Source organism: Acanthaster planci, linkage group LG09 (assembly GCF_054643075.1).
Source record: "Acanthaster planci isolate LZ-2023a linkage group LG09, COTS_SCS, whole genome shotgun sequence".
Taxonomy (NCBI): domain Eukaryota; kingdom Metazoa; phylum Echinodermata; class Asteroidea; order Valvatida; family Acanthasteridae; genus Acanthaster; species Acanthaster planci.
In genome coordinates this window covers 4,862,944-4,888,361 of record NC_141785.1, presented here as the reverse complement: position 1 = coordinate 4,888,361, position 25,418 = coordinate 4,862,944, and the positions used below count along the sequence as shown (strand labels likewise).

The 25,418-nt window shown below is 38.6% G+C and overlaps 2 protein-coding genes across 4 annotated transcripts in view; one reads left to right on the top strand and one right to left on the bottom strand.

Moving 5' to 3' along the window:
• LOC110989426 (huntingtin-interacting protein 1-like) overlaps nt 1-4,575 on the top strand; it is a 40,384-nt gene extending 35,809 nt beyond the window's left edge. For both annotated transcript variants that reach the window (XM_022253800.2, XM_022253801.2), the window contains one exon: nt 114-4,575. In XM_022253800.2, coding sequence (XP_022109492.2) covers nt 114-161 — 48 coding nt within the window. In that variant the 3' untranslated portion in view covers nt 162-4,575. The remainder of the gene's footprint in view (nt 1-113) is intronic.
• LOC110989429 (SEC14-like protein 2) overlaps nt 1-25,418 on the bottom strand; it is a 52,323-nt gene that overhangs the window by 25,911 nt on the left and 994 nt on the right. The window contains exons 2-12 of one of the 2 annotated variants that reach the window (XM_087141318.1): nt 23,664-23,808; nt 22,701-22,770; nt 20,920-20,963; nt 15,419-15,481; nt 13,160-13,348; nt 12,035-12,191; nt 9,958-10,041; nt 8,841-8,947; nt 8,264-8,403; nt 7,673-7,935; nt 7,114-7,247 (exon numbers count right to left, since the gene is read on the bottom strand). In XM_087141318.1, the coding sequence (XP_086997444.1) occupies nt 7,135-7,247; nt 7,673-7,935; nt 8,264-8,403; nt 8,841-8,947; nt 9,958-10,041; nt 12,035-12,191; nt 13,160-13,348; nt 15,419-15,481; nt 20,920-20,963; nt 22,701-22,770; nt 23,664-23,717 (1,284 nt within the window). In that variant the 5' untranslated portion in view covers nt 23,718-23,808 and the 3' untranslated portion in view covers nt 7,114-7,134. Of the gene's footprint in view, nt 1-3,317; nt 7,248-7,672; nt 7,936-8,263; nt 8,404-8,840; nt 8,948-9,957; nt 10,042-12,034; nt 12,192-13,159; nt 13,349-15,418; nt 15,482-20,919; nt 20,964-22,700; nt 22,771-23,663; nt 23,809-25,418 lie in introns of those variants that run through there. The other variant, XM_022253804.2, reaches the window with a different exon arrangement.

Here is a 25,418-nt window from a genome sequence, read left to right as displayed (position 1 = left end):
GTGCATGGTAACAAAGTGTGACGTCATCAGTACATCGGCCTATCGCAAATGTACACTTAACTGTATCTTTTCAATAAGTTTACTTTCTGTCGTACACATTTTCCTCCGTCAAGGATCCCAATGCAGAGGGGTTCTTGGATTTGCCAATCCCTGACCAGTAAAGTGGAGACCAGCCAATCAGAGTGGATGAAACTTCTTGCGAGGATTTACTCCAGCCAATCGTATTTGGTTACTGTTCAAACTTGGCCAATAATGCTCAAGAAATGCAAGTCCAACCGATTCCAGGAGGTACTTTATCATTTTGTTTTTTTAATTCAGCCAATTAGAGTGTAATCTATGATTATATATAAACTACAGGCCAGTTTTCATTTCTTGGGTATTGATAAATGATATATTGCTAGAACTAGCTTTGATAAGCAATCAGCATAATCCCAAAGAATGTGTTGAAGTCTTGAAGTAGCACGTAACCAGCAGAACACCTTGCAACAGAACATTTTATTCTCCGTAATTATATCTACTAATTCCAAGCTCTAAAATTCCTTGAGTTCAGTATTTTGCCATTCATCTGCCAACTGTTTAGACCAGTTTGTACATGTACATCTATGTTTATTCCAGCGTACACAAAAGCCATTCAGGATCTTTCGCTTGTAACCAAAACAAATCTGATTTTGGAGAGTGTAGAAGATGTGCCTACCTCTTGGGCCAAAGTGATAACAAGTTTGCCCGTCCAAGTACATGGACCTATACACATCTTGATTTATAATTCTTATCAGGTTTGTAGGTACCCAGTGTCTTAGGTGAAATGATTTTGAGCTTTCCTGTTGCCAAAACAAAATTAACAAACGGCATGCCGTCAAGTAATTTTCCAAAATCAGTACCTAAAATTGTCATCATGCTGATCAATTGTGTATCATGTCTACAACCATTTCCATGAGAAGTATCTTTTTTTTTGTTTAGTCCTGCACATGGTAAGGGTGGGGGGTGTGTTCCTACCACAACATTAATTATGGCTTACCACAAGGTTTTAAGTTCCAAAAATATGAGCAGGGATAGTCGGTTTCCCGGAAACGTGATACTTCACAGTGAAACCACAAGCCCAAACCACAGTTTAAACGCACCCTCATGTTTGCCACATCTCAGTTTTGTTTGGTTGATATAAAGTTAAAACCCAAAAAAGCAGTGACACAGGATTTGTGGGTTTCCCACTATAATTGAGGATTATTGCAGTCTTTGGCTTCGAGTGTTGACGGCATTCTGCTGAATTCAGAATTCAAAACCAGAAACTATTTCCAGAGCGCAACCTCCAAGAACAATCCAATTTGCATGGTTATACCTTTTCCTTTGGAGAAAATAATTTTGGGTGGAGTTTGGAATATCTTATCGACACTATATTTTGTATCATATGTAATAATTATGTCAGGTATTTGTAGTAATATATGAATGTACACGGAAGTACCATTTTTCTACTTCAAACTATTGGTGCTTGAAGTTCGCTAGCCGAGATATTTGCTTTTCTGGAATGCGCCTCGCTTTCATTTATATCGCATGAGCTCTTTTCTGCACCGTTTATGCTGTGGTTATTTGCGTGTATATTTGGACATGCGCGCTGTTTAACTTTGTGCGTGTTTTGTGGATATTTTGAAGGGACAAACAGCGTGGAAGACCGTTATGTTCTCATGTAAAAAAAAATGCAGAAAAGCAAAACTGAAGATGAAAATTCCACAAAGCTTTAAGTATAACGCAAATTAATTGTTTGCCGAAACACAATCAGAAGTACATTACTTACTAACTCATCTTTGCGCAGCGCCTTTCTTTTGAGTTCTCCAAAATGCCTCCTTTTTTCCATTGCAATCTGTCGTTGATATCATAATCTTCTGGCCACACACAATTAATTTCTTTTTTTCTCTGTTCGGGGTAAATCTCGGGCAGACTCATTTGCCAGCTTCCAAATTGCCAATTTGCCGGTGTGGAAGTATATCATTTCATGATAAGCATCAGAGTTTTTGTTACAATAAAGAGATATATTTACATTCTAGATATTGCGCATTACTGGTTTGTAATGCTAGGCAAGGCATGGTTTTTGGATGCAACTAGAAGCCTCGCTCACGTAGTTTCCTTCTTTGATGTTACACTACTTAAAACGTATAAACATTGTCTAAATTGTCTCGTTTGTTTTGCATTTTTGGTAGAAAGGGATGCTTGGCCATTTTTTTTTATTAGAAAAGAAATGAAAGGTTTACCCCCAAGCTAATTTTGTTTTTCAAACATGGTTTCAGACTGCTTTATAACAAAATCCCAAATTTTTGGCGCTATTTTTTAGGGTTTTTTTCTGAGCAGATAACTATAGTTTAGCCCCAAAACTTTTTTTACAACTGTTATTTTAAAAAGTCAGTCCAAGGAGATCGATGAATAAAACAGTCAAAGGTAAAATTTCAAATTTTGACCAAATTTAACAAAATAGTTGGCTACAACTTGCCATTTTCTGATGAGTATTTACCTTTAGAAATCATTTCTGAGAGACTTAATCTCATTTCTGAGAGATGAAAACCCTGTATATTTATATTTAGATCTCCATGTAAATATGAAATTGAAGAATAACCCTTCATTTTTTTCCTGTTGATGTTTGTGTTTCGACAAAATTCATATTTATAAGAAAAGCCAGGCTAACCCCTTAGTGTGTCTTTCTGAAAAACAAATGTCAAAAATACTGGCATTGAGAAGAAATGCAAGGTTAACCTATTGCCATTTTATTTCTTTCAAATGGCATTTCTGCGAGCTCAAATATTGGCCATTTTTTGTATGCAACTTGAACCTTTTTTTTGTCTCTCGAAATGTCTATTTGTACACTTGTTACTGTTTACATAGTAGTTTGTCTGCTTTTGTTATTTAAATGCATGTAAATAGTTTGGTCTAGGAAGTGTTCTCTGTTTGAAATTGCGCAATCTAACCTTTAAATATAAGTTCCGAGCTCTATTTTTCTAAGAAACCTTTGGCCTTGTGGGCAAGCTTGCTGACTGCCAGGCGTCCCTGGAAAAGGAGGTTTTTTTTTTTTAATGATACATATAAAAGTTTTTTAGCAAAATTGTGCATGCCCACCTGGATTTGAACCCAGGTCCTTGTGCATAGCAGTCAGTCTCCCTAACCACTATGCCATGGCCCTTTCCTGAAAAAAGTGTGCTCGTTTCCAAGTGTTAAACCTTCCACTGTTTGGACTTAGAATATTTTCGGCCAAAATCTGAGTTTGAGATGGCAGGTTCTTAGGAGCTCATAGTGGCTCAGGGATTAACCTCAAATATCATCCATTTCTTAAAAGGAAATACGAGGTTAACCTCTCGCTGTTTTATTTCTCTCCAAAAGCTATGTTGCTGTATTTCTTTCTAGAAACATAAAAAAAATCTGCCACATAAAGCTGTCTGAATGATTTGGAGAAAATTGGAATTAAACAAAATAGTAAGGTTAACCCTTTACAAAAGGCATTTGTGAGTAACATTTAAAATTCACGTCAACATAACAATTTGAATTCTCCATAATATAGACACTGTTGCTATACCTCATGATTCGGGGCAAGCCTTTCCTTAGTTACATAAGAGACGCCTTGCACCAATACACTGTTTGAAATGGATAAGAAAGGCACAGAGGGGACCAGTCCATTCCAGAGATGGTGGTCGCTATGCAAAAGTTGCCCCAAATCATGAGGTATAGCAACAGTGTCTCTAGTCTGGGGAATTTAAATTGTTATGTTAATGCGCAATCAGAAAACACAGTGTACCAGATTTTATTCAAATTTAACTTGCAAAACACTTATTGCTCCAGTGTTTAGGAGAAATGTCTTTTTCACCTAAATTTAGTACAAATAGAAGGCCTAACCGCTTTCAGCTCAAGAGAAGATGAAAATTTTCTCCTCTAAACAATTTGACGGTTTTAAAGAAAAATTCATATTTTAACCAAATTCAATTTACAATCCAAGGTTAACTCATTTCCAATTCCTATTTTTCCGGCATGTGTACCTGTTTGTCAGAGCCATTTGTTGCAAAACCAAGATCACCAAATATTATTCAAACATTCGTTTGTCCAGTCCAAAATACTACCAGTCTTCCAAAAATCCACAGTCATTTTACTGGCTTCAAATACTCAAGTGTAATTTCTGTGGCATCCAAGGAACACAAGCAATGTAACAGTAGTCAAAAGACAAAACTTACAAGTGAATAGACCGCTTGCGCCCAATAAGTCACGTGACCCACAGTGGATATTGAATGTCAACAAACATGGCTGTCCCCCACAACAAAGTGTGTCATCATAAGTGTCACTTACAAAAAAAATAAAGCCGACGGACGGTCCAGTACTCAGACTACTGACGAAATCAGCTTTGTTTGGTGGAAACACCACTTAAAACCATATTGCTATGGGAGGATGCCATTTTTTTTTATATTTTATATACATGTACCCACTATAGGTCACGGGACTCAGCAGGTGCAATTGGTCTATTAAACGAAGGATAATTGGCATTTCTAAATGTAGAAGTAATATGCTTTATGTGGTATCTGGTCGGAGTAAAACCCTTTTTTAAATGTATAATTACTTGTATTATGCCGTGTATGCTAAAGCAAAGAATGATGTTTTTGATTGCTACATAATTATGTAGGAATCATTCCAGCATTGGCCTTAATATAACTTTCATATCAGCATCACCTTTTGTGGCAAAAAAATGTATATAATTAATAAACTAATGTACATGTAACAAGCAATATTGACAGTGAGCGAAAAAAACAATCAGGTACCACAACGCTAGTGTACATGTACATAGGTTGACTTCTGTTCAGTGTGCATATTAATAAGTTGGAATGCGCTCTCTGTTGACTGGCCGAAACTGGCATGAACTATGATCTTGTCCAAATCTAAGCCGAGATTCATATAACCAAGCAACAGTTTCAATTCATAATTTCAACTTCGGAACATTTCCTTATCATAATATATTATAAAATTGTTCATATACATATATATACCTGTTTCAATAGACCAAATCTACAATAGAGCTATAACTTTTCAAATAACCTGCTGTCTGAAAAATACTTTGTATATTTCAACATGTAGTTTTCCATAATAATTTAAGAGTGAAAGACATTCTTTTTCATAGATTTCTAGAAAATAGTGCAGTATACAATTATTGTATCTTAAACCAAGAAATAGATTGGTACAAAAGTCCAGTCGACAAGAAGTTTTCGTGGATATTGCATGGCATTCGTCGCAACTACAAAGTAGCAGCGACTGGAATCGATTTCCAAGGAAGAGCAAGTTTGCCTGTCCGCAGCTGGTCCAAAGTGAGAAAAAAACAGTGAAAACTTTTGTTATAAACTGAAATGCATGTACTCAGTACCTTACTGCTACGGCCAGAACAGATCCATTCCAAATTTTGCTTTGTGTGAATTTTTTCTTTTTTGGGGGGGGCCTTGTTTGACCTTTGTACATCTACTAGATTCCTCCCACAATCACATCTGAAACAAGTCTGACTGACAATCGTGCCTGACACACTAGCTGCTTAAGGTTAGACTAGACTAGTCAACGATTCGGTACCAGCCAAATGAGGTTAGTTGTATCACTGGTTGCCGAGAGATGCACATATTAACAAAGCAAAGTGGGGAACCAGGGCCCTGAGGTTTAAGATGACCTTTTGACCTTCAGAACTAAAGTTCAACCAGACAAACTTCATGCCTTTATGGCAAGAAGATAACAAATGCCAATAACTTCTGCCAAAAAGAGAAAAAAATTTACCCACCAGGAATGCCAACAACTCTTATTCTAACCTCAGAACTGCTGAGGAATCACTCACACCGAAAATATTGCTTGTTGTAGGGTCACAGTCTTGTCATTCCTACAAATTATAAATTTGAGCCTCCATATCTTTTTTTAACTTAACCATTTCCTGCCGAGGAACCCGGTCTCGGGCACCGTGTGTTTATACGCGTGGCTGGGGTCTCTAAAATTGGACAAAGGGCACTGGGCCTTGTCACAAAAGACCAACCAGGCTGCTGGGCATTACCGACATTTTTTCACTCTCAATAGTGGAGAAAACGTAGTCTTGTTTTGAAACAGTATACCACGGATTGGGGCATTTAGTGCGAGCGGATTACCACATTCGTGTGGGTGTAAACATCCATTAATTGAAATAATGAATTTTTGAAGAATTTGGAAAACTGAAATTCATGAAAAAGTCCTGATTATGTGCACTGCATTTTTCAAACCGCCCGGCAGCAAGTGGTTAAAGTTTATTGCTTTGCTACAGTTTTTAAAAATCTGTTTTGATTTCAAAGCCAAGGGTCTGCTGTTAATCCCAGCATGCAGTCACTGCGAGTATTTTAGAAATAACGTGTTTGAAAAAAATTAAGAAAACATTTTACTTTCAGATCTGAAATCCACAGGAAAAGACTTCCATTTCCGACAAGATAATTAGGGCCTAGTCACTTGATACTTGGTTTTCTGGGCCGAACCAAATGACAGCCTGTGATTGTATGCAACGCGTAGGGGCTGGAAATTTAACCAAATTTGCAAATGTGAATCATACGGAGTACAAGAACTCCAACAGTTCCAGAAAACTGAAAATTTGAGGCAAAGACTGACCACAACCTGATGGCATACCTAAAAGTAATTTGCACTGACAACTCTTTTTCCTTTCACAATGCAAAACGGAAAGACCAGAACAAAAAATTCTCAGAAAACTTGTATTCCAGATACAAAGTATACATGTACATGAGGAATAGGGCATGCTGTGTTTACGGTAGAGTTGAAATTCGGCAGAGAATTCAGATTCTGGGTAACGCCGAGCGTACCGTGACAAGACTAGAATAGAAATCAGTCATATTGGTAATAACGTTTGATTCCTTTCAAAATGTAAAAGGAAATTCTAAAATGTTAATTCCAGAGACCTGTACTCCGGTATAGAATCAGAAAAAATTGGAACACTGAGTTTCCAAGAAACACGATTCGTGTAAACTCATGGATCAATATATTCAGGACTTTTGATCTGAATTTTCCAATACCTGCCCATGAAAATGTGCTACTTATGGGAAGGGGGGGTGCAACATTTGTTTATTCAAGGTTGACATGATTTGTACAGACCCCAAAAGGTTCCAGGCTGAATCAGGGCGGGTTCTTGTCGATGGTTAACTCCTCGGCAGGCAGCATGACTTCCACTGAGTAGAAGACCCGCTTGCCTCGCAGCCAGCTGTACGTATTGTCAAACCTCAGAATATCTGTGCCGTTGAAAGATCAATCAGTTCAAAGGGAGAACAGTAAAACAGAGGTTACAGTGCAAGCCTCAGATATGGCCTTGCATCAAAGACTGAAGCCTATGAAAGGATTATCTGAAGGACTTGACGTGGAAAACTGATCCTCTTTCATCAAAACTAATAAAAACTAACTCAAGAAAATGAGTACCCTTCACAAGTTGCAGGTTCTTCACATATTGATCCTCCATTAGGACTAATATAACCAAGTTCCACATTATGAAAGCTACAAAAATGTTCCAGATTCTTTGCATTTGGATCCTCTATCAAAATCAAGTTCAAGATAAGTTGTTTCAACAAGTCACAGGCTCCTTTATGTCCTTACATCTTGATTTTCAATTGTCAAACCTAATACAAACAAGTTCAAGATTAAAAAAAAAACTACTACTTACAGGTTCCAGGTTCCTCACATCTCAGTCCCCCAGCCTCAGGTACCATCTCGCTATGCACTTTCTCCAGCGGCCTCATCTCTATCAAGTCGTAGCAACCATCCCTACTCGACGACGACGATGACGACGAGGCAGACGATGTCGAAGACGAGGAATGGTTCCTGGCTTTGCCATGCCCTCTCTTGTGATCATCTTGCTTTGGACGGGAAGCGACTTGCAGGAACACTCCGTAACCAATATTGCACTTTTCAGTTTTAAACTCCCACCTGTGGCACAAATGGAGGGGGAGGTTTTAATTCAAAGAAAGCTTGAGAAAGTACAGAAATGGGACTCTCCTTAGTCGCTTGTTGCAAGCTAAGCTTGTAGAAATGTGTTCAATGCATGAAAAGAGACAATCATACATTCAAGTCAAGCAATCTACAAAAAAAGGTGAGCCAATCAAATGTGTAATGTGATAATTATCTACATTTAATGTGTATTGGAAGTGGGTGCCTGTTATCAGCCATGTGTGCTAACAACTGAATGCATTTTGCTATTTAGCAAAGATGTAAAATTATCCACAACTGTTTTCCACAAACTTGTTTGTCGGCTTACTTTAACACCGAGCCCGGCACAGTGACTTGGTACTTCAGGTCCCACACAGTCCCACTTGGAACCCACACCTGGCTCATGTTGTCAAAGTTGAACTGATCGTTGAGATAGTAGGACTTCGGAACTTTACCGCCAAAACAAATCTATTCAAGCAAGAAAGCAGAGGCTATAGGTAAATACTGCCAAGGAACTAGAGATGATCCTGGGTTTACGGGTAAATGGTTCAAACTGGTTCAGGCCAACAGGTTCATGCCAGTCTAGGACAACTGGTTCAAGCTGGTTCAGGCCAACAGGTTCACAATGGTTTACGACAACAGGTTCAAACTGGTTCAGGCCAACAGGTTCACAATAGTTTAGGACAAATGGTTCAAACTGATTCAGGAAAAATGATTCAAAGTTTAGGACAACTGGCTCAAACCTGATCACGTGTGAACCAGGAATACGGTTCATACCAGCGTAGGACGACTGGTTCAAACTGGTACAGGGAAAGTGGGTCAAAATGGTTCTGGAAAACTGGTTAAAAGTTTAGGACGACTGGCTCAAACTTGTTCGGGAAAAATAAGCCGAACCTTTGCATTACCTTAGAGCGACACTTTGGGTCATTGTCACTGTCAACCGCCGTCCCTCCGTAATGTATGGGAACGTTCTCCTTTGAAATCATGTTGAACAAAGCCTCGTGGTAATGGCCTGCAAAGGAGGGGTCAACTTGATTTATAAACATTCAAGAATGAATTTTAATGTGCCAACATTTCTGCTTGATAATTTTATGGATTCGTTGCTGGAAATGGGGAGGCATGTGGCCAAGTGGTTCAGGTCTGTGGCTTCCAATCATAGGGTTGGAGGTTCGAATCCAGCTGCTAGCAGTATGCTGTGGCTCTTAGCAAGCCACTTCACACCGCCTGCTTGCCTCTCTCCATCCAGGAGTATAAATCCGTACCGGCATTAGCTGGGAATGTGGCCTGCGATGGACTGGCATCCCATCCAAGGGGTGGGAAATATTCTCAGTCGTTTCATGCCCAGGAAACCGGAAATAAACACCAGCCTGATGAGCCACATTTGCTCGGACCAGACTTGCTTTGGCTGGAACTGTGCGGCTCACATACATGTACATGTATTATGAGGGTCAAGAAACCACACATCGGGTATGTTCACTGCTTTGTGCATGGGATTACTTTTCAATTGAATGTGCACAAAGTCCACAGAATTCTACGAGAGTAATACATTGGAACATACATGTTGGCACATGTGGTCAGCTTTATTTGTGTCATACATTGGAGTTAGTCTACATTTCCCATATACATGAAATATGACCTTTTTTCTTCCATGTTGCTTTGATAAGATTAGAGCAATTACCATTTTGAGGCATCTACAGAAGCAGTCCACGCAGGGCAAGGAAACAAAACATTCTGTGGACTTGCAAAGGTCTAGCAAAAGCCCCAAAAACCTTTTTACAGACGTTTGGGGGTTTAACTTGGGCATTCTATCACAACATGAGGAGAAGTAGTCAAGGAAATCATGATCCCATAATCAAGTCAAAGGAGCGTTCAAAGTGTGAGTTTTTTCTCCAGTTTCAAGCTGGAATCTTACATTTTTTTCAACGAGAGTAGTATCACTCATTGTCTCCTAAATAGAACCACTTGGTTCTGGCATTAATGATGTTTCCTGGCAAACTGTCAATCTTCAAAATTCCTACTCACTATCGACAATGACAGCCTTGGCAGCTGTCTCTTCGCTCAGAAATGGTTTGATCAAATTGAAGCCTACGGAAAACATCTTCGGAGCTGTAAGGAAAAAAGAAATAGTACACCGACTTTAAGATGCACCTAACAGATTCTAGATCTTGCGCTAATTCCAAAGGATAAATTTTAATTCCGCTTAATTAGGCTCATGCAACGGGCAGTTTGTTGACTTTTTAGGGATCCATTTCAATGCTAACTGAGATCTCTGGATAAAAAACTGAATCTCCTCAGCATTTTTGGTCATGCTCTGGCTGGCCAAAAGGTCAAACACTGACCTTGTGGACCTACAGGGTTGAAAGCGAACTGGAAAAGGACATGTATTGTGCTATATGGACACTACAGACGCTCAATATAAAGAGCGCTTCATTATAGCAAAATCCTGTTATGATGGGAACTGTGAGGTCAGCAAGGCCATGGAATTCCTTCTTTCATAACGTATAAAATTGGCCAGTCCAAGTACGGTAACTTTGTTATGGTGAGGGTAAGGTGACTGTGTAGTGAACACAGTCGTGCTTTATTTAGAGAAAAATTGAAGTCTTTTTTGCTGAACAAGTGCACTTTGTTATTCCGTTTTTTTCTGTAATCATTTTTTCAGAAAGTTTTACACATGAAGCTGAAGCCTTGAAGAAATATCTAGCAATTCTGCAAAGCAATGCACTCATCACAATCACATCAACGGCTTCCTTCAAAAGTCATCTGAAAAAAGCTGATATTTTATCGATTTTGCATACACACTAAAACTCAGATTTTCAATTTTTTCACCCAAGTGCCTGGTCTCAAACATTTGAGCTGCAGATTTATCTTTGAAGGGATAAAAATATATCCAGCTCTTTTTTAAAATCTCAACTGACTCATTGTTCTGTTTACTTTATGATTTATTTTTAATCCTCAGCCCATGGGAGTAAAGATTTCTCATTTAAAAGAGGAAACCCTTTTGACCTTTGAAGTCTGTAATAAGATGACATGACTGTGCATTACGTATTCGTTTGTCAGCAGACAACTGCACAACAAACAGTCTGGTTTACTTTTGTATTAATGATTAACTTTCAAGTATCTCACCCCATGAAATCTGTCTCCAAATGGAAACATTACAAAAATGTGTGAAAAATATGTGGAGCAAAATAAACACTGAACACTGGCGCATATTTATGTCAGTGCATCAAGTTCCATTACAGCGACTACACTGAGAATTCAACATGATTAAAGACAAATGCAGAAATGAAATTCCAACATTTGACACCAATAATTTTCATTCATAAATACCAACGACAGTTTAGCATTTCCCATTGGTCAAAAGTTCATTCAATTGTTTGGACTTTGTGACTCAAAAAGATATTTATGAATTGGAATAACTATGCGCTGGGCCAGTCTAAAATAGGGCTGTGCCAAATATCTGAATATCCAAATATTGCATATTATTTTCCGAATTTGAATATTCCAATGAAAAATTCATGAAATGGGAGAATTTTCTTTTGATTTAAATGCAAAAAATTGCACTGTTGAGGCTTATTTCAAGCAGATTCAAATGAAAAGCGACAGAAATCTTACGATTCAAAAATTAATTTATACATTACAAAATGTCAAAGGACTGAAGTCTCTAAATCTTGCTAAATCATGTCTGGAGATACTCCCAGATGTGAGAAGCTATTACAGTGATTAAAATGTACAATTTTGTGCATTATTGCAACTGATTTTGTATACAGATTGTTCATCAACAATTTGCCGGTCAGTACGAACGAATATTTGTCAGTAATGCCCAGCAGCTCAGTCTTTTGTGCTGAGCACAGTCTTTTGTTGTAAGGCCCAACTCTTTTGTCCCAGTTCTGGGCTCCCGGCTCTGCATATAAAGCCTATGTACTCGAAAACGGGTCGCCCGGCAGGGAGTGGTTAAGATGAGAAAAGACCATTGAACAACTGAATGCAGAAAAGAGAATTAGAGAAGTTAAAATTGTCGACTTTTCGCTGACGATATGAATAGATAAGGTCTGTACAAATGATTTCAGAAATTGAAGGTTGGGCTCTACCATTGACTTACTGTTGATAACCAGAACAACTTTCAAGCTTTCCGGGTAGTTCGCTTCCCAGATTTTGATCACCTCGTTGTAGAGATTGACAAACGGCCGCCACAGATGGGAGAAGTTGACTCTGTCCAGATCGAAGACCAATGTATACATCTCAATCCGCCGGCCATGCTGCAAAAAAAACAAACAAACAAACACCAAGGAGTCATTCTGGAAGTTGGTGAAATGGAGAGAATTTTGTAATGATCATGGCGGACAGAAATTTCCAGACGGGAAAAAAATGCAGGTTGAAGTGGTGCAGACGAGACATGTTCAACTCTACCAGCATTTATCTCACTTTTTTTAGTGTATCCTGAAAAGGTTGTGTTTTGGTGACAACTCAATGGCTACCAAACCACATTTGTCTCCTTTTTTTCCCCAATTTTTTTTAAAGGTTTAATTCCATATATTAAATGACGAATGTTGAGACGGCTAGTGACTTTAATATTCAAGTAAGACAGTTCCAAGTCCAATACTTCAGCACTGTGATTTTTTTTTCATGGACAGAGAGAATCATCAGCGATTTTCAAGTTTTTCCTGGACTTCTATGAAAGTTTGTCTCAGGCAATCATCTTAGACCCAAACAGTCGTCAAAATCCAAAATTTCGTGATTTTTTTCCAAAGTCAACCCAGGGGGCTAGGCTTAATCTCTAGGCATTGTCTCATTACAAGTCTGGCCAAGCCCCTCCATCATGGCCAAGCAAAACAAAAACTAGTTTCTCTTGCTTTTTCTAATTGGAGGTAGCATGCCTTTTTAGATACCAGCAGCAGACTTTTAGAAGATGGATTATCTTGATTCCTTTGCTGAAAATTTTGTGAAGAGCTCTCACCATTTCAAAGAGGTTTTAAGGCCTGCATTTATGGCTACATATTTTCGTAGAAGCAAAGGCAAAAAACAAGTTGCAAATTTAGGAAAAGAGCAGAAGTCCCCAAAAAAGAGATTAGTGGGGGCCAGAAACATATTTATTCTGTTCAGTGGCCTAGTCAATCACTGGGCAATCTCATTAGAGCCAATCATGTCTCGTAAGACACCAAGAACTTGAACCTTGAGAAGTCTCCTCCTTGCCCGTGTCTATGCCCTGCCCCTTCCATCCACCAACCTTCTTGGATTGTTCTCTCAGTGCCTGCTGTATTCTCTCGCAGGCCAAGATCTTGAACCTCAAGAAGTCTTGCCTGGCCACCGACATGACGATGCCCTTGGTGTCAATGTGGCCATAAGGGTCAAACCAAACGGGGGAGCCCTCCCGGTCCTCGCCGAACAGTCCACCGACAAAGAACTTATCTAAGACCTGAACGTACAGCCCAACAAAAGGAAAAGATGAGGGATTGGTTGGACTTCATCAGCGTCAATTACCTCAGCTGTTCAAAGATCAGTTGTCAGGGAAGATCAACATCAGCATTAACTATACACATACATGTATGGCATTCAAATTTGTTTCCAAAAATAAGACGTCTGAATTTTTCATTTTAAAGTCCCTTTGACCTGACAATGTACATAAAATAATTTCCAAATGTCCCATGGCAAAATTTTAAAAGGCAGGGTTGTTCAAATGAAAAAAAGGAACGTGGAATACTCGTTTGAATACATGCACATCACAAAAAGATCTTTCAAAAACATAAAACTCCCCAGTTTCTTCGCACGACTAAATGACATGAAACTATCATTGCTTAGGATACGGAATTGCATAGTACATGTATGCTGTACTGTCAAGCGGTGCACATAAAAATGTAGCCAGTGTACATGTACATACGAAAAAAGAGGATTTGATATCAAGGAAATTACAATTTGACCTACATGTAACTTGTCCCATTTGACTATTATGCCTGCTGCAGAAACCAACCCTCTTCTTGAAATTGGACATGTTTTGGTAGACAAGCACATGTACATGTACGCATTTGTGTGCAGCAACTCCCTTGAGCCTAACATGGCCTTACAACATGTACATGTACTCTGTGTGTAATGCATAGTACGGTACCATAGTGTACATGTAGATATCTTTGAACAGCGTGTGGGTAGTTGAATGCTTCCTCCGTTCTCCAACTCATTAATTTTCACACAGCACAGAACGTGTGATACAACACTGACCAGTCTGTATGCTCCAAATTTCTGCTGGCTGTACTTAGCATATATGCATTCTAATTATGCGCGAAGTTAATATTTGTTCTAAGCAATCACAGGTCCACTTTATTTACACAAGATTCTTTTTTTTTTAAACAAATACACATGTACACTGACAAGGCTGGATTGAGACCCCAATTTTGTTTTTGTTGGTGAGGGGGACCTACATTTCATTAGCAGCGTCTCCAGTGCGCTTTTGCAATATTAAACTGATGGCGCCAGTCATAATTAAGCAGTTGCTCAGAAACAATTTCCTGAACAAAATTGGCTCTGTCCATACAAAACTACAAGCAGTTAAGAAACTTAATATCTTCACTCTGATTGATTAAAAAAAAATCCCTATTGATTTTTTTTGGGGGGGGGCTATGGTCCCAGTTCCCCCCACCCCAACAAATCTCCCCTGAGTATTTTGCTGTACCAAGGTAAGCAGTTTTAAAGTCCTGAGTAGGCAAATGTTTCCAATTTGTCACATGAGTTTTACCAAGCTCGACAGAATCTATGGAATGCCAGACTTGTATTTGAGTAATGAAACATCAAACCCAAGTCCAAGTCCGAGTCATATCTCTTGAGTACGAGTCGAGTCACCTGGGTTGAGTCTTAGTCGTGAGTCATACAAGTCTGTAGACTGCTAGCCCTTTCAAACACTCTATTCCCTTCAATGCCCTTGGACCACCACTTGCAAATAAAATGTTGACATCCCCACATATATGCCACAAAGCATGCCAACATTGTGGTCATTCTCATTGTAAGCAAGACAGGCACGTCTACTCTCGTCTGAAGAGCAAGCATTTTTGTCAAACCTGACAAACGTGGAGGTGAAGCTTTCTCATCCATTAATTTGCAATGACCAATCTCCTTTCAACCACCTGCCCTGCTCTACACGACTGCCCACCATTCGCTATGGCCTCCTCTGTGCAATGCATGCACCTTATTGTTGATTACTGTTGTAAAAAATTCATCAGATGAACGGTGACCCGTATGGTTATCCCTTCTTTTCGTGAGGGTAGCATCTGACCAAAGGTAAGTTTCGGGTTGTAAAAACCATAAAAACTGAACTAGGAACCATGTATTCAATCGGGTCTTGGGTTTTCAAATACCCACTGTTATCACAGCCCCAAACAGACAATAAGAAACTTTGTTTCTCAATTATTTCGTTGGCAAGTTTTCCCATGCAAAATTATGCCACAGCCTAAAGCTGACAGAAATTCCTCTGTGAAATTCCAACAACTGTCTTCCTTACCTCAGGTGGCTTCCATTGATTGGCGATATAATCCACATCCCAACGTTTCCGGAACTCAAAATGCTGTGAGAGGAAATTAGTGGAAGAAGTAAAAAAAAACTTATATTTTTTAGTCCAAAATAGACGAAATCGAAATTTAAGCAATAAACTGGACAATCATTGTCTTGACCTTTTGTCTACTTAAAATCCAATAGTAAAAGTTAGTACGGCCGGGTTCATGCTCCCGTCCCCAAAGAATTTGCAAAGTGACAGAATAAAAAGCAAGAAACACACAGGCACAGAGGGAAGAAAAGGATGCGGGAAAGAGTTGGAGATGATTTGATTGAAATGGACAATCGGACAAAAACACATCTGAAATGTGCAATCGGAGTTTACGATGGCAAACTTGATCAGTATCATGTAACATTGCGCTTGAGAGACTTTCTTGCCAAAGGCACGTATGCCCCATTTTCAGAAACTGGAGAATGTTTAATGAACTCTACCGAAGATGTTCACACGTACTCAGGTGAAATTAGTGAAAAATGCCCTCCCCCCCACTTCCAAAAATGTGGATCCGGAACCATTGTTTTTTTGGGGGGGAGTCAAGTTTGCAGAAATTCAATGCGACAATTTACTGCCTTTTCTGAGGGTTGATGCTGAAATGTTGGTCCTTTGATACATGTACGCTTTTGGAAAGAAGGGGAATAAACTGGTCCTTGGAAACCATCTTTGTTTCAGTTTTTTGGAGGGGAAGGTGGAGCGTGGCCCTCGATCCCTCCACCCTCCCCCCATCTGCCAATAACCCCTCCTCTGGGGTAGTAAAGCAACATCGCGCTCACTATATCATTTACTATACGCTGAGGACCTCCATCGTACCGTCATGACCGTACCACATTACACGCTCCACCATTTCACAGTCACGATCTGCATTTTGCCCGTAATGAACATTTGATGCATTGCCATTAATATGTCCATTAGTATCAACATTGGACTTTTATTGCCACGATGGCTGGAGCCAAACATGGCTCATAGCCCAACATCCTGGCGAGGGAGCTCATAAATAAATGATCATGAACATTTCCCTGAAGGGAGTGAGTAAGCGAATCTAGAAATGAAATAACAGGTGCCAAAATTATGTCCAGCCACACACAGCTTAAAAAGGAAGGGAATTAATTTAGGGGAAGTTTACAGCAAATAAAATGAACTGGTACATTGCACAAACAACCACTGCTTCATCAAGTCTGACGCAGGTTATTCCAGGGCTGATCTGTCATGTCTGTGGGGCATTGTCTGGTGACATTTTGGGGGTTTCAACGTTGATACTTACTACATGTACATATCACATTCTCAATTTGACTAATTAGAAAATTTGTCTTCATTTAACAGTGCTTATCTTATACCGCAACATCTGTGAGTGGAACTCACCAAAAAATGAGTCTCACTGCCATTTTCTTTGAGTAATTTGATTTGAGTTTGAATCACAAAAAGGAACTGAACTCTTTTGCATCGATGTACATGTATCGCTCAGTTCAGAGTCCTTAGCATCCCCTGTACATGTAAAAGTGGGTGTGGGAAACATGTGAAGGGTTCTTGTTGATTTTCATTGCATAAGATTCTTTTAAAGACCTAAAACTCAAAAGTGGCTCTGGGGACCCGCGGCTCATTCTGTTATGGCTTAGGTTGGATCACACTTTGTTTCCTGTCTACAATTTTCCTCAGGAAAATGGAAATTTGACATATTGACTTCTCAACACTGTTTGGACAAGCATGAAATACAAATCAGGAAACAAGGTAAGTGGAATGGGGCTCAGATCCCTTGATCTCCATGATAAAGACTGGATACAACATCACCCATTGTCTGTGCACAAAATGCACAGTCCAACAATGGCGGCGCGTTGCGTTTTGGGGGGGGTAACGTGATGCTGTATGCTGTGTATTTATGGACAAAAGCTTTTTCTTGTGGGATGGTGGCTAAGCCCTTGGCCCCTCTCCCAAAAACAAGCAAAAAAATGAACAGGAAATGCAAGAATATCATTTTCAAAATTAACCGACCAGTTTCTTATTAAATGACCGACTTGAAATCAATACCAGTAACCTGTTTTTGTGTAAGTGGGTTTTTTTTTAATTCATTTTACACACCTGTTGTCTGGCTTGGTCTTGCTTTGACAACATTTTCACTTTTGGTCGGTTCAATCGTGATTTGTTCAGTGTGTACAAATTTGAAAATTCCACCAAGACCGACGATAGGTTTCTCAGTAAACATGTGGTCCAAACTGTCCACATATTTTTCCGTCTGATTTCGATGGGTCAACACTGAAACACTTCATCAATAAAATAAAGTCTTACTTTTAATTTCATACACTCACAGGAAAAATGTGCAGAAATTCATTCATATATTGACAACATTTATTGAAAACCGACATGTGGCATACAGAAGTGTAGCTGTGAGCCAAAAATAAACGCAGCTATAACTGCACAGCCGAACTATAAGTTACTGCTGTTTTTACCGTAGACATTTGTAAATCAGATTACATGAGTTCATTCACAACTTGACCAAAGATTTACATTTAACTACTACTTTCCGGAAAGAAAAAAGTCAGTCAGTTTTAACTGAGAACGAATAATTTTTAAAATTTAGAGAAAAATTCTGTCATTGTGTTGACTTTGAATTTCCTTGTTTGTTACTTCATTCAACAGAAGCGTCAGGCCTCTCTGCCTCCCACTTTGGTATCATCTCTGCCCTGAACAAGAATTCTGCCACTCGTATCACACCGTCTGTCACACGATATGGGTTCAATGCCTCTGCAGATCTGACAACACACAAATCATGGCTTTCTTGGAGATATTTCCGGTAAAATCTGGGGGAAATAAACGACAAATTAATCTTTTATTTTCTAAACCACTTTTGCCAATAAGTAATATTTCAGACGGTCCCAACTTTGATATACCAGTAGTAAAGTCTCAAATACAAAGCCTGATGGGCTAGATAGACTGTCGTAAACTTCTTACTATATAGGCCTAGACCTGAAGTAAAGCATCATACAGTACAAGAAACTTTCTGGAACTAAAAAGTGCGACTCACGTGTCAAAAGCTGCTCCTTCTTCCAAACTTTGTTTACCATCAAGCTCCGGCAATTCACTGCTGCGCACACCTCAACCATTATTGTTTCTTTCCAAATGTATCCATTCCTGGCGGAGAATTCAATTTTTCTTCGAAATCTGAGGACTGAAGTACAGTGACCTCGACCAGTTTTTAAAATCCCCGTTTGAAAGTGCAAGCAACAAAATTCGCAACGCTCATCATTTACCCTCCTGAAAATATGCATACACAGGACGCGTTTTGGAAGCGACGTCCTATCCAGTCTTTATATCGCACTGCATATGAAGCAAAAACAAACAAATGTAAATCTGATCCCCCAAAAAAGTGTTGCACACCTGTTTCATATTTTGGTACACACAGTGTACAATGTTATCTGGGGCATATTAATAGGGAAATCTTCCTTCCGAAATCTGACCTACATGTATTAGACAAATCACACTGCACTTCGAGGTCAAAGCTTAACCATGAATGTTAAGCCTCCTCTTTCTTCACAAAGACTGCATGTACGCATGACCTCAGTGGCATGAAAAGGCCACAAATCGAATAAAACAGGGAAACGGATTCATTTATGAAATGGAAAATCTCCACTCTACATGTAGCCATGTAGCTATATGTACATGTACATTCATGTTTTCCTTCCTTGGTGGTTTGATAAAATGAATTACATGTAGCTTTCCACCAACCTGGGGCGTGGTTTGGTTGTCCTAACCAAAAATTGATTTCGTTGTTTGTCTTGGGTTAATCGCTTTGAGGATTTGAGTACTACATCATCATGGTTAATTCTTACCCAATTAAAATTACCACAGAAAAACTGTGAAGAATTACCACTGACCCAGTTCTTGGTTATGAATGCCAAAACACACCCCTGTATGCATGTACGCAATGGGTGTTGGGCACCTACATTGTATGGAAGTCATACATCTTACCCTCCTTTGGTTTTACAGCACAAATGTGCACAAATGCCCACAGTCACTGGTGAGCATGTAGTTTCTATGGAACACAAACATACACAGGTTCAGTGTGTACACAGTAGGTTGTCAGCACAAAATGACCCAGGGTCTTTTTTGCAGTCCTCTTCACTGCATTTGGTTTACTACACATTGATGCACATGAAACAGTGAAGCACAGTTGTTGGGCAGCACAAAAGTGCAATCTGATATTCCTGTGAGGGACTGTTGGTGCAGTGCGCGACACAACACAGCTGTGCTTCTTTGAGGTGTTCACCAAATGACCCAAAGAGTGACTTCAGCATAGGAGGGTTTTAATAGGCCGACTTAAAAATGCAGTCTTTTTTTTTCTTAAGCTGTCAGATTTTTCCAAGACGTGGCAAGTGGACTTTCTTGACTCTTTCCGTATTTTTGTTTTTACTGCAATTTTTGCCCTCATATGGCAGATTCTTAAATTTATACAAGTCTATATACACGCATTTATTGTCATGAAAAGAATGAATAAATGTTACAAATTAAAATAACTAAATTAATTAAAAACATGGAAAAAACACAGCAATGCAAAATGGGGCAGGGCTCGGGGAAAGACAGTTTGGGGAACAAGGTTATATGATTGCTTTGCCTTTCAATGATGGACTTTTCGTGGCAAAATTCTCCACATTTAAATTCTTCTTATCTTAAAGGTGAATACAGATCTCTGTTGCCTGTTGAAGTTTGAGGCTTTCATTTGACAAGGTCTGCAAAAGATGATACTGTAGAATTTATCTTTACGGGGAAAAACTGTCAAATCTCGAGAAATTTCAGCAACCATTTCATCAAAGATGACTGAATTAAAGGCAGCGATATTTAGAATTACAGATTTATTTGCAAAAACACAGTAAAATATTGATATATTTACATGGAAATAAATATTTTTGAAAAATCTCCCACTGTCATATTTTGATTTCATTTGTGTTTTGAGCTTTGCCAAGAGATGTCTGGTTTTGACAGAACATGTAACCTGGCACCCAAGCTCTGGGACCAAATCATTTCCACGGCAGACGAGTCAAATTTTCATCAATGGTGCTAATCACATTAACAACCCCCCCTGTCGGCCTTGGAGATAATGGCAAGACGGCAAAAGGGTGAAGAATTATGAACTAACTCGCAGCGCCAGGCAATTACGGCAACCAGACAGCATGAGGAAAGGTCATTAAAGTTTGACACATTCTAAGGCTGGAAAAGGGGGGGGTGTCTACCTTTACGGCAAATTAAACATACATTAAGGCGTAAATCAATCGCTATAAATGTCAGACACTTGGTATATGAGTGACTTCCGCACTTTTCTTTGAAAAGAAAAAAAAGGGGGGAATGAAGGAAACGGAACAGGGATGCAACATCTACAGCTCAGAGGTCACATGAGTTAGAAATCAAGGCAAGAGAAACGATGGACTAAAAGATGAAAGGTGTTGTGGTACTGTACAATTGTTACTCACATCACGGAGCATCTTCTCTGATTTCTTGAGATCAAATTTCCGAGCTGTATAACAGGCAGGGAATAAAAACTGACATTAGAGATATCGGCAATGCACATGTCCATAAATGTCTGTAAATATTGAGAAATACAGAAAAAGGACATTCATGTAGTTTACCCTTAACTTCAGTTAGATCTGTTTAGATTTGTAGATATAAGATGTACACATTATTTATAATGTGAATAAATTTATGAAGTTGTTTTACTAGTGCATTTTATGAAATGTTTTAAGAAGAATCTTCGAATGCAATATAAAAATCCTCATGTATTCATTCATTACTCGTACCTTAATTTCCCCCAAAGTCATGATACCAATAAATAAATCTAGAAATAATTTAACTTTACAATAAGTGCACAGTTGCCAATCAGAACCTCTTATAATGAACCTGTTCAGTATTCCAACAACACTTGCCCATCCTGAAGCACGAGGTCTAGTCTGTCCTATATCAGTGTGCATGTAATCGTGCATGTGTTCTGTTCCCAAATGACCTGACTTGAGTTAACAAACTGCCTCATTAAAAATGCACAATCTGTTTGCTTATCCTTTGATTGCTTTGCATTTCAGTAAAATTCTCAGGCAATATTTCTTGTCAAACTAGTTTTTGCTGATTGAAGCTTTCCATTTCAATATTTTGTTTCTTCCCGTTAAATTACAGTAACTCCTTAAACACATGCATTCAGAACAGACAAGTATAAATTCTCGATGAACTAATGTCATTTGGTCTGCCATAAAAAACCCAACAAACCAGGTACCAGTGTAAAAAACTTCAGTTTCAACATAATACATTCTCCAACATATCAGTACTGGGCCAAAACTGCCAAAGACATTGCTGAGGAAAGCATTAATATGCGTGTAATAAAGACCAGCATGTGATGTAAGTTTGTATCAATATGCTGGTAGTTTTCAGATAGATCGTTTAAAAAGAATGTTGACCTTTCAATGATGAATTTGCAGAAAACTTTTCTGGGGAATTTGTAGGCTTTCTTTTGTGGTCCTTTGTAAACCTTGCCAATTTGGCACTCAGTTTGTCCAAACTGCATTGTGTTTTTTAAATTAATATTTATCATATGCCTGTATTTATCGACGGGGAACAGAATACAAATACTTCCGAGTTTGGTCCATAAAATCCCCTACTTGTTTCTAACTTGGACTCTGACAAAAAAAGAGGAAATTCCAATCTTCACAAGACGCTGTGTTTTTTTAATTTTCGATGGCGTGAGTGTGAAGTGAAAAACAACGAAATCAGCTGATCCGAGGAAAATTTGCATGCCTGTTTTATCATGCTGGAGTGGAACGTAATGTTTGTTGCCAAATGTGTCAATGAAAAAATGTCCCACACTGCTGATAGACACAATAGCCTCGAAACATAATGAATAAATACATGTAACTGTAATCTGATATGAAGTCATGTTTGGTACTGAAAATCATTTGAACTTCACTCTTATTATGACACAGACCACAGCCGAGAGCTTTGGGCAGTATCCGCCCCCTGTTTTCCACCTTAGTTCCCATATGCAGCAAGGTATGAGACGGAGAGAACCCCCCCTGCTTTGTGTTGGTCATTGTCTCGCAGGAATCTGGGGAATTCCTTTCAGACATCTTGGAGGGATGTGTTAAGTAACAATAGTCTGGAATGTGTATAGGGATTGGACTTGTTGGGGGGGTACCCCTCGGTCTCATTTCTAGCTGGGTATACTAGTTCCACCCACTGATCAAATCCCAGAAATAGACTGGCGCCTCACCTCTGAGCCATCGCAACAAGTAATGGTCATCGTGTTCAGGCTTCAGGATATCAGACACGGCTGAACGAAACTGAAATGAAATCAGCAATAATCACTCAAGTCAAAATAACTCAGTTAATCTGGTATTTATTATTCATCGTGCCTGATCGCTATACATAATTGGTCGATCTTGTTTCTCTAACTTTGATTCCTTGTTTGAGACAAACTTCCACACCCACAAAAATGAAAGGAATGGCAAGTTGCCGATGGGGGAATTATCCACAAATTATCCAGCAATGAGATTGAGCGATTGCACAAAAGATTGAGCGATAATGCAGGAGGACTGTGCCAAATATCTGAATAACCGAATATCTGATGATTGTCGAATATTCAATTATTCTTTTTTGAATTTGAATATTCAAATGCAAAAGTCATGAAAAGGGACAACTTTTTTTGTTTTAAATGAGACGAATTGTACTATGGAGACTTGTTTCAAGCAGATTCAAATGAAAAGCATCAGAAATCTCTAACAAGTGAATTATTCATGAAACAATTTAAAAGGAATTGAAATTTTCAACAGGGCAAGAAGTCTTGTTCATCTCTTAAATCTTGCTAAATCATAACTGGAGATACTCCTAGATGTGAGGAGCTATAAAATTGATCATAATGTACAATTATGTGTGTTATTGCAACTGATTTTGTACATGTATTGTTCATCAACAACCTGCTGGTCGGTGCGACCGAGTATTCAAATATTCAATCAAATTGAAAGTTGAATATTCGAAAAGTGAATTATTCGAATTGACCCAGCCCTATAATGCAGATCGCCTCATCACACCCACCACAAATACCAGTATACATTTAAAAAGAAAAAAAAGAAACTACCATTTTGGGGGGACTGAATTCAATGTTTTGTTCGGCAACGACATCAAAAATCTGAAATAGTTCAAACATTAATTTGGTCAAAATCTCAGCAATGTTTACCTGATGGAGTTTGTGAAGTTGTTCTGTGGTTAGCTGAGGGATTAAGCCATTCATGATGATATCTCAAGTCACTTTCAAACACGCTCGTGAACCAGTTTGAAGTTCTTCAACTGCTATCCATTTAATGATAAGATGATGTGATGAGCTGTACGTGGAACGATAATCATAAAAAATATTACAATCAATGCATTTAAGAGTATGTGGATCATTCTATAAATTTGGGGTCCAATTTTTTTCCGTCCCTGTTACGTCTGGCATATGATTTTTAACGTTTAGAACTCACTGTTGAATTTCCAAGACAGAATAAGTATTGCAAATTACCTTCCAAACAAATAAAAATAGTTTGAAATTAATTTCAGTGATACCTCCCTTGTCAAACATGTCAGAGTTAACAGAGACAGAAAAAAGTCCCTTTTGACTCCAAATTTAAAGAATGATCAATGTTACAAGTTCTTACTGGACAACAACTTCATTATGTACATGAGGCTCAGCTACATCAGAAAAATGGGTTCCTGAGTAAATAAGAATTAAAATAAAATTGAAATGGAAAATAATTTTTAAAATTAACATCTATAGGCATGATTGGCCTACATAGGCTACAACTTATGGAATTCCATATCTGTCGTCGTGCGTCGCCCGTCATGCGTGTTTTTTTTTTGCCACGACTGCGCAGTGGTATTTTTAACTTTGACTCTTAATCGTTTCACATGTACATGTCCTTGTTCGATCGATCCACCATGCCTGACTCTCATTTTAGCAATAGAACTAGAAGATGTACATGTATTCGTTTTTGCAGTTGCGGCAAACTCCAATTGAAAGAAGAAATAATATCCTGACATTGGTTAAGTAACGTGTATATGAAATAGTACCATTTAGGTTACATAAATTAATTAACAAAATAGACTTTTGTTAGGGTAGATTGTTTTTCTCGATAACTTAGTTACTCTAGACGTAACTTTACTAGTTAACAGCCTGACTTTAGGTCTATAGCCTATGTGATATTTCTGTCTGTCCCTGCACGATATCCCACAGAACGGAATGTAAATTATAAATTATTTACAATGTTTGATTCCTTAATAGTTTTCATAACAGACGAACTGATTCAACATTTTTTTGAGGGCGGGTATACCTATGATGAAATCTGCTGTATACTCCAAATTAGACATGACTTTAGTTGCAGGTTGGCTCACAGAAGTCTTTTAAACAGTAACGTTACTTGTTAGCCCCATAAATAATGCTGATGTGCTGGACAACCTGTTCTCATTGGTCTATCCACCATGGCATACACACCCACAAAAACCAACGCGTCATATTTTCTGAAACTTAAACCAAGTGGTAATTGCCCCCAACAATACATTTAATAAACAGTTTGTTATCAACAGCATGTCTAGTATTTCTGGATTCCAAGGTGAAATTGAGAGGACAAAATGAAATATCTGTATCGGTTGGCAGATTTCTTTCTGGAATTTGATGAAAACAAGTCGGCACATTTTTACAGTATGCAAATTACAATAACACTGTGGATAAGTTGGCCGGAACGTTTTTGCTGAAAACGTTTTTCCCCAAAAAACACTTGGTTGAATTCTCAGAGAGGCGATATTTTCTGGTCAAGGGGGAGGGGTAGTCTAGCATTATTGGCATTAATTATGGGACTAGTACATGTATATGCTTTGCAGGTGGGATTTGTACTTGCCTTATTCGGAAAAGATCCTTAGAAGTGAATGGAATTATCACATTGTCATTTGTTAAACCCCG